Source organism: Odontomachus brunneus, unplaced genomic scaffold (assembly GCF_010583005.1).
Source record: "Odontomachus brunneus isolate Ranch 3 - 2012 unplaced genomic scaffold, Obru_v1 Obru_scaffold_071, whole genome shotgun sequence".
NCBI lineage: Eukaryota > Metazoa > Arthropoda > Insecta > Hymenoptera > Formicidae > Odontomachus > Odontomachus brunneus.
Window position 1 is genome coordinate 1,168,177 of NW_022639521.1, and position 14,126 is coordinate 1,182,302.

General features: G+C 31.3%; 2 protein-coding genes and 1 long non-coding RNA gene across 13 annotated transcripts in view; 2 read left to right on the top strand and 1 right to left on the bottom strand.

The window, feature by feature from the left end:
• Positions 1-14,126, top strand: part of LOC116846861 (four and a half LIM domains protein 2) — a 642,247-nt gene that overhangs the window by 246,965 nt on the left and 381,156 nt on the right. The gene's annotated exons all lie outside the window — the stretch shown is intronic.
• On the bottom strand, positions 364-5,320 carry LOC116846900. 7 transcript variants are annotated; one of them, XM_032821299.1, is made up of 4 exons: positions 3,247-4,431; positions 1,396-1,594; positions 494-1,129; positions 364-427 (listed from the first exon to the last, which is right to left on the bottom strand). In XM_032821299.1, the coding sequence occupies exons 1-2, from the start codon at positions 4,267-4,269 to the stop codon at positions 1,424-1,426; spliced, it is 1,194 nt and encodes a 397-aa protein (XP_032677190.1). In that variant the 5' UTR covers positions 4,270-4,431; the 3' UTR covers positions 364-427; positions 494-1,129; positions 1,396-1,423. The 7 variants fall into 7 exon arrangements, with proteins under 7 accessions (XP_032677190.1, XP_032677191.1, XP_032677189.1 ...); XM_032821300.1 differs by having other exon boundaries at positions 1,381-1,594; XM_032821298.1 differs by having other exon boundaries at positions 1,287-1,594.
• Positions 4,560-5,466, top strand: LOC116846909. Its single transcript, XR_004378618.1, has 2 exons — positions 4,560-4,686; positions 5,015-5,466. It is a non-coding gene; the product is annotated as an uncharacterized LOC116846909 (long non-coding RNA).

Below are 14,126 nucleotides of genomic sequence, written 5' to 3' on the forward strand. Positions count from 1 at the left end.
TAAGCATTAGGAAAAAACATTTTATTCTTTAGATCTGTATATGGCCCGTCAGAATGAAACTCGTTTCCTCTCCAAAAAAAGGCATGTAGAGATTTAATTGTTGCCGCTTTTCCGCGATGCTGATTGGTTCTCTTGCTTAACTCATTTCACGTGAGCTGCGGCTTGCTTCATGTTGTTTGCGCCTGTCAAATTAGATAAATAGCTGTCATCGCGTTGGTTACGTCACAAAAAACAAATATAGAAGAGATATGTCTCTCCCTGTCTCTCCCTGTCTTTCCCTACCTCTCCTACCTCTCCCTGTCTCTTCTCGTCTCTCCGTGTCTCTCCCTGTCTCACCCTGTCTCTCTCTATCTCTTCCTGTCTCTCTTTGTCTCTCCCCGTCTCTCCCCGTCTCTCCCTCTCTTTCCCTGTCTCTCCCTGTCTCTCCCTATAATTATTAATTGATTAAAGTATATTTTAATTTAATTTAATTTTTATTTAATTTTTAATTTACATTTTTTTTACTGTTTTTTATTAGCTATATGACGCGCGCGTAGCGCACACATGTATCGTTCTAGTTTTATAAAACGAGAATGTGGGCATTTGCCTAGCACTTCATTCAGCCTTTTGTTAATGTCCAACGCTTTACATGTTGATGTAGTCCTAAGAAGCAACGGAACATTCTGACCTTATAACAATCTTATAGTGCTCGTCCTGAATGTCATAAGTTCTGCATTAAATCCTACAATTAAATCTGATGGAACGTAGGAACTACATTGAATATAAGATTCATAGGACATTTCGTATATTTGAAAACATAGCGCCTTTTTCATGCTATCAACACTCCACATACGTCGCGTTTTCCAGTATCTCCTATATCATTCCTCAATCTTCTATCATTATAATTGTTATTTTTGTTGCTGAGAATGGAACATGTAGTGGAATTTCCCAAGCTGACAAACTTTGCATATCCGTTAAACTTATATCGTTAATATGTAAGACAATGTCTTCGATTTCCTTTATAATGCCCATCAACTTCAGATATAGCATCGTATAACACAATGTTAACGGTGTTAACGGTTTGATATGGAATCGGAATTTACTATGTAATCATTAATCTCCCAATTATGCTTTTTCTGCTTTTCGTATTCTGTAAGAAGTAATTCCATGCTATAATTTCTATTTACATCGTACATACCTTTAGGTAGATTTTATAGCGAAACTTTCATGCTTGGTTTCTGCATATACATATTATCGATGTTCAAAGATTTTCGAAACAAAGATTTTCGCAATAATAAGGTCATAACTGTATTGAATCATAATTGAATTCTGTCCACCACACTTTTTGATGGAGAAGCATTACAGACAAGTGACTTCTAGGTTATGTTGTTGGTAACAAACATTGATTTTGCTAACAAGAATGTCTGCTCCTCGTCAATTTGTTTTAATTTGTGACGTAGAATCGCTGGACAGTTTGCTCATTCTGCTTTTTATGTATAATCCATTCGTCTTTCGTCATCCCTCGAGTCCGCAGCAGTTTCTTATCATGCTTATTCTTTTTATAACGCTGCACATCCCCTCGTGCTGAGGTAGCTGCTCGATTCTGTACTTCTCGCTGTAATAATAGGTCATGGTACAGCCCTAACATAACATCAAATTTATGTTTCTTTCTTTACAAATATGACAAATGTTGGAATGGAAGAACTTCTTATAATCATAACTAGGCATTTGGATTTCGTTAAAGAGTCTAACATTATTCTGAAAATAATATTTCTATCTATGTATACACAGCCAATGTATGTTGATAGGGAATACTGTCAAGTAATACTTTATCTATAATGCGAATTTTATGAGAAAAATATATTACAGTTTTGAAACACGGTACTTTTACGATAGTAAGAAAATTCGGTACAGACTATAGAATTCGGTATAGTACATAGTTGTCGATTCTGAGATTACTCGGAGCAGACTAACAGAATGTTTACTGATATTTATGCCTATCGTGGTATCATAGATATATATAATATTTGCATTTTCAGTACGTAATGTAAGTAAAAATCTAACAAATCTTGAATATAAATGAAACCGTTTTCATACACACACACACACACATGTAGTATATTGCGAATAAATGCGAAACATGTAGTGACAGATAAAAATACTGTAAGGAATATTTATTCAAACTTTACACGTAAAGACAACATGTATGTACAAAATTATTTATTAATATATGTACATATATTATAACATAATTGATATAATATTTTACAAGGTACATACCATATATAATATATCTTAACTTACAATTTTGTATAACTGCAAAACAAATGCTAATTTTATCTCCACGAAAGAATTACGTTTGTGTAACTAAAATTGAAGATGTTTATATTATGAGATTTGAAATTTGACACGCAACTCGATACTTTAACGAAAAGAAGAAAATTTATCGTACAAAACGTACTCGTCTACATAAAAGTTGAAGGAATGACTGTAATAAATTGTTCACATATTTTTTTTTTCTATATGAGAAATGCAAATAACATTATATTAATCGTCATTACTATTAAAAGAGGGTACTTAAATTCGTTATAAATGTTACAATCTCGGCACGAGCAAATACAAAGCCGACTGTATGCCAAGAAGCAGTAAATAGGTAAATAATAATTAAATATAGCATATATTTAAATATATTCTGTATATGTATATTATATTATTATTATTATTTGTATATTATTCTGTATATTATATATATATATATATATATATATATATATATATATATATATATATATATATATATATATATATATATATATATATATATATATATATATATATATATATATATATATATATATATATATCTATCTATCTATTATCATTAATTAGATTTTTCATACATAGTATAACTTCGTCCATTTTCAAATATTTTATATCAATAGTCGAAATAAATCTAGAACTAATCGATTTCTGTTGTTTATAATGATGCAACGACTACTATTTGCAATAATGCATTTGCTACAAAAATTTATTTAATGTACGATAGTATACTACACAGTTATTAGGAAAAAACGTGTCCTTCTTTATATCTCTATATGGTCTGTGGGATTGAAATTTGTTATCCCTAATCACAGTATATTCTGAGCTCATTTCTAATACGTTATCTATCTCTAATATAATTTGTTTCATTTCATATTCTGATATAGCCGTGAGAAGTACCGGACATTTCTGGCGCTGTAATATCTTTATAGTGTCTGCCTCTATTACCTTAACTTCTGTATTGAATCCTATTATCACATCTGGTGGAACGTAGGAACTACATTGCTCATAAGATTTGTACGACATATTTTGTACTTGAAAAGTTAGTGCTTTTTTCATGATACGGCACGTGTCACATATGTCCCATTCCCCTAAATCTTCTGCATCAATTTTCAATCCTGATTCTATCATTATAATTAATATTTTTTTTGATGGCCATAAGGCATGCAGTAACATTTCCCAAGCTGACAAACTCTGCTTATCCGTCAAGCTTCCGGTTATAATGTGTAGGACATGAATTTTCCTTGGCGTCAAAAAAGTCAAGGGAGTTATATGATGTATCGTATAAGTCACTGTTAATGGTCCCGATATGGCATTGGAGTATATGAAATCAATGAATTTCCAATCAATTTCTAGTTCTACTTTTCTCATGAAATAGTTAACAATTGCTTCTGTGCTACCATTTTCATCTATTTCAGACAAAGTTAGAGATAGATGATTTAGCGGTATTTTCAAATCTCTTTTCTCTAAGTATTCGAAGACATCCAGAAACAAAGATCTTTTCAATTGCGCACAGTCGTGTTCAATGGAACAGGACTTATGATGATCGCACAAATTGGGGTGCAAGCATGTAGCACAAGCGATTTTCAAATTTCGTTGATGGTGACAAATATCGCACGATTTTGCGAGCAAGAACATCTGCTCCTCGTATGGTTCCAATTTGCGACATAGAATCGCCTTGATACCTTGCAGATTCTCCTTCTTATGTTTAACCCATTCGTTGTCCGTCATTCCACGAGTGGCCCATATATCTTTCGTTTCACTTATTATATTTATAGCTTTACATATTTCCTTGTGTTGCGGTTGATGCTGCAGTCTGTGATCCTCGCTACAGTAAGAGATCATGGAACAAACCGGACATAATTTCAAATACTTTTGAATTTTACATTTGCAAATGTGACAAAGGTTAGGATGAAAAAAGTAATTATAACGCTGCGGAGGAATTCTTATTCCGTAAATAGATGTTGCCATTATTCATAACAATATGTCTTTATATAACTCCCAAATAAAACTTTTTCTATAATGTAAATTAAGAGAAAAATATAAAACTTTTGAAATTCAACACCTTTACAGAGGTGAGAATATAGACAGTTTAGATTAGATAGGTATTTAGTCTAAGACTGCTCAGAAGATACTAACATAATATTTACTAATGTTTCTGCACGTCAGGGAACTGTGTATATATTTATATTTTTAATATGTAGTCTATTTGAAAGTATAACAGACTACGAGCATCCGTTACTAAGCTGGCTGTCGCGAACAAACTTTAATCCTTCGAGGGTGTATGTATCATATGTGTGCGCAGATAAAAACCACGAGCCACTAGTGTATAATATACATATATGTATATTTAAAAAAAATCAATTATTCTTTTGCGCTTTGGATGAAGTATGAAATACTTTGGTATCTTACAGTTTTTGAGGGCTCTGAATCCCAATATAATATCAGAATTTCAAAATTCAGAATAATAGATCCAACACGGCAGATCAAAAGTTGAAAAAATAATTGAATTTTAAAAATGATTGTACTAGGTTTCGAGGTTGCTGAGTATAAATAAATATGAACCTCACAAGTTAAAATAATAGATCCGACACGGCGGATTAAAAATTGGAAAATATTTGGATTTTTTAAATTTTTTAATCCTCCATTTGAAATTTTGAAATTCTGATATCATATTCGGATTCGGATCCTGAAAACCTTAATACTAAAATTGTAGCTGAATTGTAAGAAAGAACTTTTCTTCACACACTGGTGACACGGAAGTCTCGTTTTCAACAACTGCTATTTGCAAGAATGTGATTGCTACAAAAGTAATTTATCAAACAATATATATATGTATTGCCAATACTGTCAAGTAATACTTTATCTATAATGTGAATTTTATGAGAAAAATATATTACACTTTTGAAACACGTACTTTTACGATAGTAAGAAAATTCGGTGTAGACTATAGAATTCGGTATAGTACATAGTTGTCGATTCTGAGGTTACTTGGAGGAGACTAACATAATGTTTACTGATATTTGTGCTTATCGTGGTATCATAGATATATTTGTATTTTCAGTACGTAATGTAAGTAAAAATCTGACAAATCTTGAATATAAATGAAACCGTTTCCACACACACACACACACACACACACACACACACACACACACACGCACGCACGCACGCACACACACACACAAACACACACACACACAAGTAGTATATTGCGAATAAATTCGAAACATGTAGTGACAGATAAAAATACTGTAATATTTATTCAAAATTTACACGTAAAGGCAACATGTATACACAAAATTATTTATTAATACATGTACATATATTACAACATAATTATTTATTAATACATGTACATATATTATAACATAATTGATATAATATTTTACAAGGTACATACCATATATAATGTATCTTAACTTACAATTTTGTATAACTGCAAAACAAATTCTAACATTATCTCCAGGAAAGAATTACGTTTGTGTAACTAAAATTGGAAATGTTGTTTATACTATGAGATTCGAAATTTGACACGCAACTCGATACTTTAACGAAAAGAAGAAAATTTATCGTACAAAACGTACTCACGTCTAAAGGTTGATGGAATAACTGTAATAAATTGTTCACATATTTTTTTTTTCTATATGAGAAATGCAAATAACATTATATTAATTGTCATTACTATTAAATGATGGTACTTAAATTTGTTATAAATATTACAATCTCGGTACGAGCAAATACAAAGCCGATTCTATGCCAAGAAGCAGTAAATAGGTAAATAATAATTAAATATAGTATATATTTAAATATATTCTGTATATGTATATTATATTATTATTATATGTATATTACTCTGTATATTATATATATCTGTTATCATTAATTAGATTTTTCATACATAGAATAACTTCGCCTATTTTCAAATATTTTATATCAATAATTGAAACAAATCTAGAACTAATCGATTTCTGTTCTTTATAATGATGCAACGACTACTATTTGCAAGAATGCATTTGCTACAAAAATTCTTTATTTAATGTGCGATAGTATACTACACATTTATTAGGAAAAAACGTGTCCCTCTTTGTATCTCTATATGGTCTGTGGGATTGAAATTTGTTGTTCATAATCACAGTATATTCTGAGCTCATTTTTAATACCTTATCTATCTCTAATATAATTTGATTTATTTTATATTCTGATATAGCCGTGAGAAGTACCGGACATTTCTGACACTGTAATATTTTTATAGTGTCTGCCTCTAACTCCTTAATATCTACATTGAATCCTATAATCACATCTGGTGAAACGTAGGAACTATCTTGCACATAAGATTTGTACGACATATCGTGTACTTGAAAAGTTAATACTTTTTTCATCATACGACACACTTTACACATGTCCCATTCCCCTAAATCTTCTGCATCAATTTTCAATCCTGATTCTATCATTATAATTAATATTTTTTTTGATGGCCACAAGGCATGCATTAACATTTCCCAAGCTGACAAACTCTGCTTATCCGTCAAGCTTCCGGTTATAATGTGTAGGACATGAATTTTCCTTGGCATCAAAAAAGTCAAGGGAGTTATACGATGTATTGTATAAGTCACTGTTAACGGTCCCGATATGGCATTTGAGTATATGTAATCAATCAACGTCCAATCAACCCCTAAATGTTCTTTTTTCTTCAAATATTTAACAATTGCTTCTGTGCTATTATGTTTAACTATTTCAGACATAGTTACAGGTAGATAATATAGCGGTATTTTCAAATCTTTTCTCTTTAAGTATTCGAAGATATCCAAATATAAATATCTTTCCAATTGCACACAGTCGTGTTCAATGGAACTGGATTTATGATCAACGCACAAATTGGGGTGCAAGCATGTAATACAAGCTATTTGCAAATATCGTTGTTGGTGACAAATACCGCACGATTTTGCGAGCAAGAACATCTGCACCTCGTACGGCTCCAATTTGCGATATAGAATCATCTTGATATCCTTCAGATTCTCCTTCTTATGATTAACCCATTCGTCGTCCGTCATTCCACGAGTGATCCATAGAGATTTCATTCTACTCATTATTTTTATAGCTCTACATATTAGCTCGTGTTGCGGTTGATGCTGCAGTCTGTGCTGCTCGCTGCAATAAGAGATCATGGAACAACCCGAACATAATTTCAAATACATTTGATTTCCGTCTTTGCAAACGTGACAAAGGTTAGGATGAAAAAAGTGATTATAACGCTGCAGAGGAATTCTGGTTCCGTAAATAGATGTTGCCATTATTCATAACAATATGTCTCTATGTAACTCCAAAATAATACTTTATTTATAATGTGAATTAAGAGAAAAATATAAAACTTTTGATATTTAACACATTTACAGAGGTGAGAATATAGACAGTTTAGATAGATATTTAGTCTAAGACTGCTCAGAAGATACTAACATAATAATATTTACTAATGTTTCTGCTCGTCAGGGGACTGTATATATATATATATTTATATTTTTAATATGTAGTCTATTTGAAAGTATAACGAACTACAAGGGCCCGTTAAGCTGGCTGTCGCGAACAAACTTCAACCCTTCGAGGGTGTATGTATCATATGTGTGCGCAGATAAAAACCACGAGCCACTAGGGTGTAATGTACATATATGTATATTTAAAAAAAACCGATTTATTCTTTTGCGATTTATATGATGCTTCGTATCTTACACTTTTTGAGGTCTCTGAATCCCAATATAATATCAGAATCTTAAAATTCAGAATAATAGATCCAACGTGGCAGATCAAAAATTGGAAAAATAATTGGATTTTAAAAATGGTTTTACTAGGTTTCGAGGTTGCTGAATATAAATAAATATGAACCTCAAAAGTTAAAATAATAGATCCGACATGGCGGATTAAAAATTGGAAAATATTTGGATTTTTTAAATTTTTAATCCTCCATTTTGAATTTTGAAATTCTGATATCATATTCGGATTCGGATCCTGAAAACCTTAATACTAAAATTGTAGCTAAATTGTAAGAAAAAAACTTTTCTTCACACACTGGTGACACGGAAGTCTCGTTTTCGCCACACCGTCAGTCGAGGTTAAGAACATATCGATATGTACAGATATGTACATTAAATATAGTACATACATTCGATATAGGTTACCAAAAAATTGATTTATGCTACCGATATATGTAATATAGGAAACAAATAGAGATTGACACACAGAAAGATTTCTACATATATATAGAAAATTGTGCGTGGATGTATATTTGACACAGAGATAATTTATTTAAATTAATTAATTAAATTTAATTTATGATAGTTTACAGACTCTGCAGGTTATAAAGCTGTTATGTGAAGCTCTTTTAAGCAGATAAGATGTTCCACTAATTGTATACACTTGAATTAACTTTGCCATTACAAGCAACAGGAAAAAGCGAAGTTACAAAATTTATTGTTTTCAAGGGGCATATTATTTGATGGTAATAATTTTGTTATAGATTGAGACGTGAAGAAGATTTCAATACATCGATGTAATGAATTGTCTGAAATCAAGAGTGAAGTATGATTGAAGTCTTTCTGCTTTGAAGTTATTCTATTCCATAAGCATTAATGTTAACTACATTTTCTATCCTTTAAGGAATTGTTGAAATGTTACACTTCAGACTTCTGGTCTCTCGCATTGTCTATCTCTTTTATTGACGTTAAAAGCGAGAAAATGCATCCTAAAAATTCATGCGAAATACATTAAAATAAGAATATATATTCATAAAATAATACTTGCAATCGATTAAATAAATTTGTAAGATATTCCGTGTACTCCTCTTTTGCTGTAATAATCAATAATTTGTGCTAAATTAACGTAACATACAATTCGTTTTCTTAGCCTATTTGACTATTTCTACTGAGGTTAATTTACAATAAATTATTGATTATTAGAGCAAAAGGAGAGTGAGCGGAATATCTTGCAAATTCATATTTAATTCATCATAGAAAATTACATATTTATTAAAAAAAAGTGTCCCTATTTATATCTCTGTATGATCTGTGAGATAGAAAATTGTTTTACTCATTTATAGCAGATAGGCCACGTTAGCTTATAATTTAGTCTCTGTCATATTGTTTTCTGCCTTACAAGTTTTGATATAATCATAAGAAATAACATTCATTTCTGACGTTGTAATGCTTTTATAGCCTTTGTTCCTAACTTTCTTAAGTTTTATATGAAATCTTGTAATCACATCTGGTTGATCATACAAACAAAGTTGCACATAATATTCGTACGATACTCACTAAGAGAAAAAGCAGTTGGTTCGATAAAATCAACAGTCATCTGTCAAAGAGTATCATATTATTCAATATACGCGTTAGTACAATTAGTTGCGTTGAAATGATTATATCTGCATTAATAATAATATTAATGTAACTTATTGTTACATTAAAGTGCATTTTATTTAATTAGTCTATTTTAAGTAGGTCAAATATTTCTTTGATAGCCGGTGATTGCCGATTTTAATGATCTAACCATCTTTCTCCTCAGTATATCATATATTTGAAAATAAAGCGGCTTATTTGATGCAGGATCACATGTATCTTATATTCCGATATTAGCACTTTTTAATTCTGAGTCTTTGCTTATAGTTGTTAATTTTGCTCCTGAATATATTTTCAACCTTACTTTTCTAGTAATTTAATTTTAATAAAGTTAAGTTATCGTAGAAAATTGAATAAGCATTTGGAAAAAATGTATCATTCTCTAGATCTCTGCATGGTTTGTAAGAATGAAACACGTTTTTTAGAAAACGAGAATGCTGCCATTTGCCTTGCACTTCATTCAGCCTTTTGTTACTGTCCAGCGCTTTACATGCTGATGTAGTCGTAAGAAGTAACAGAACATTCTGACGTTGTAAAAATCTTATAGTGCTCGTCCTGAATGTCATAAGTTCTCCATTAAATCCTACATCTGATGGAACGTAGGAACTATATTGCACATAAGATTCATAGGACCTATCGTATATTTGAAAACATAGTGTCTTTTTCATGCTACGGCATACTCCACATACGTCCCATTCTCCTATATGTCCTCTCTCATTCCTCAATCCTGATTCTATCATTATAATTGTTATTTTTGTTGCTGGGAATAGCCCATGTAGTGGAATCTCCCAAGCTGACAAACTCTGCACATCTGTTAAATTTCCGGCAATAATATGTATGACAATGTTTTCGATTTCCTTTATTGATTATTAATGCCCAACAACTTCAGATGTAGCATCATATAACACAATGTCAACGGGTTTGATGTGGAATCGGAATATACTATGTAATCATTAATCCCCTCATTTATGTCCTTTCAGTTTTTCGTATTCTGTAAGAAGTAATTTCATGCTATAATTTCCATTTACATCATACATATCTTTAAGTAGATTACACAGCGGAATTTTCATGCTTATTTTCTGCATATACATATCATTGATGTCCGAAATAAAGATTTTCGTAATAGCTCACAATTGTATTAAATCTGAATTAAATTGTGATCACCGCACTTGTTGATGGAGAAACAGACAAGAGTTGCAGACAAGAGACTTCTAGGTTGCGTTGTTGATGATAAACGTCGCACGATTTTGCGAACATCTGTTCCTCGCACGGCTTCAATTTGCGACATAGAATCGGCAGGACAGTTTGTACGTTCTGCTTTTTATGTATAACCCATTCGTCTTATGTCATCCCACGAGTGCCCTAGCAATTCCTTATCATGCTCATTCTTCTTATATCTCTGCACACCTACTCGTGCTGAGGTAGATGTTTCATCCTGTGCTTCTCGCTGCAGTAAGACATAATGTCAGCCTAGCAGCCTGAACATAATGTCAAATTTTCGTCTCTTTTTTTTATAAACATGACAAATATTGGGATGGAAAAACTTAATATAATCATAATCAGGATATCATAAAAAGACTAACATTGTTCTGAAAACAATATATCTATGTTCTGTTAAGTAATACTTTATCCATAAAGCGAATTTTATGAGAAAAGTATATAATACTTTTGAAACACGGCACTTTTACGATACGACGCGATGATATTAACGCGTAAAGACAACATGTATACACAAAATTATTTATTAATGTATGTATATATATTAAAGCATAATTGATATAATATTTTATAATATACATAGACGATATTTATAATATACTATAGACGATATATCCTAACTTAAAATTTTGGTCCGTGTAACTAAAATTGAAAACTATTTTGTTTATAGTATAAGATTTGAAACTTGACACGCTACTTCGACACTTTAACGGAAGGAAGAAAATTTATCATACATAACATACTCAGATCTTTATAAATGTTAATGGGATGACTATAATAAATTATTCACATACTTTTTCTATGTGAGAAATGTGGATGACATTATATTAATCCTCATTACTATTAAAAAATGATACTTAAATTCGTTATAAATGTTATAATTTCGGCGCGAGCTAATTTAAAGCCGAATGTATACGAAGAAGCGGTAAATAAGTAAATAGCATTCGTAGCATATATTTAATTATATTTATCTGTTACCATTATTTACACATTCTTTTTACACATAGAATAATTGTGCCCAAATATTTTAAGTCAATGGTCGAAACAAATCTAGGACTAATGGATTTCTCTTGCTTTGTATGATGCAACGACTGCCATTTGCAAGAATGCATTTGCTACAAAAATGTAATTTACCGTATAAAACAAAATTTAATTTTCTTTATTTAATACTGGATAGAAAAGTACACACTTATTAGGGAAAAAGATGTCCTTCTTTATGTCTCTGTATGGTCTGTGAGATTGAAATTTGTTGTTCACATTCACACAATATTCTGGGTTCATTTCTAATACTTTATCTATCTCTAATATAATTTGTTTCATTTCATATTCTGATATAGATGTGAGAAGTACCGGACATTTCTGACACTGTAATATTTTTATAGTGTCTGCCTCTAAATCCTTAACTTCTATATTGAATCCTATAATCACATCTGGTGGAACGTAGGAATTACCTTGCACATAAAATTTGTACGACATATCGTGTACTTGAAAAGTTAATGCTTTTTTCATTGCATGGCATATTGCACATACGTCCCATTCTCCTATATCCTCTTCGTTAACTTTAAATCCCGATTCTATCATTATAATTAATACTTTTTTTTCTGGGCATAAGACATGCAGTAATATTTCCCAAGCTGACAAACTCTGTTTATCAGTCAAGCTTCCGGTTATAATGTGTAGGACATGAATTTTCCTTGGTAACAAAAAAGTCAAGGGTGTTATATGATATATCGTAAAAATCACTGTCAATGGTCCCGATATGGCATTGGAGTATATGTAATCAATGAATTTCCAATCAACCTTTAGTTGTACTCTTCTCTTGAAATAATTAACAATTGCTTCTGTGCTATCATTTTGAACTATGTCAGACACAGTTTCAGGTAGATGATATAGCGGTATTTTCAAATCTTTTCTCTCTAAGTATTCGAAGACATCCAAATATAAAGATCTTTCCAATTGCACACAGTCGTGTTTAATGGGACTGAACTTGTGATCATCGCATAAATTGAAGTCTAAGCATTTATTACAAACGATTTTTATATCTCGTTGTTGGTGACAAACACTGCACGATTTTGCGAGCAAGAACATCTGCTCCTCATACGGCTCCAATTTGCGACATAGAATCGCCTTGATAGCTTGCAGATTCTCCTTCTTATGTTTGACCCATTCGTCGTCCGTCATTCCACGAGTGATCCATATATGTTTCGTCCTACTCATTATTTTTATAGCTCTACATATTTCCTTGTGTTGCGGTTGATGGTGCAGTCTGTGCTCCTCGCTGCAGTAAGAGATCATGGAACAATCCGAACATAATTTCAAATACTCTTGATTTTTGTATTTGCAAACGTGACAAATGTTAGGATGAAAAAAGTGATTATAACGCTGAGAAGGAATTCTTGTTCCGTAAATTGCCATTATTCATAACAATATGTCTCTATGTAACTATCAAATAATACTTTATCTAGAATTTTATGTGAATTGAGAGAAAAATATAAAACTTTTATAATTTAACACCTTTACATGCGTGAGAATATAGACAATTTAGTTTAGATAGATATTTATCTTAGGACTACTCAGAGGATAATAACATAATATTTACTAATGTTTCTGCACGTCAGAGGACTGTATATATATTTATATCTCCAATATGTAATCTATTTGAAAGTGTAACAGACTACGAGGATCCGTTACCAAGTTGGCTGTCGCAAACAAGCTTTATCCCCTTGAGGGTGTATGTATCATATTTGTACAAAAAAAAGCACGTACCATCAGTATGTAATGTACATATATGTATATTTTAAAAAAACTGATTTATCTTTTTGCGATTTGTATGAAGCTTGGTATCTTACAGTTTTTGAGGTCTCTGAATTTTAATATAATATCAGAATCTCGAACATGGCAGAACGGTTGGAAAAATAATTAAATTTTAAAAATGATTGTACTAGGCTTCGAGGCAGCTGAATTAAAATATATCTGAAACTCAAAATTTAAAATAATACATTCAACGGATCAAAATTTGGAAAATATTTGGATTTTTTTAATATTGTGATCCTCCATTTTGTATTTGGACTTGTGATATCATATTCGTATTCGAACCCTGAAAACCTTAATTCTAAAATTGTAGCTGAATTGTAAGAAATAATCTTTTTTCACACACTGGTGTCATGGAAATCTCGTTTTCGCCGTCAGTCGGGGTTAAGAACATATCGATATGTACAGATATGT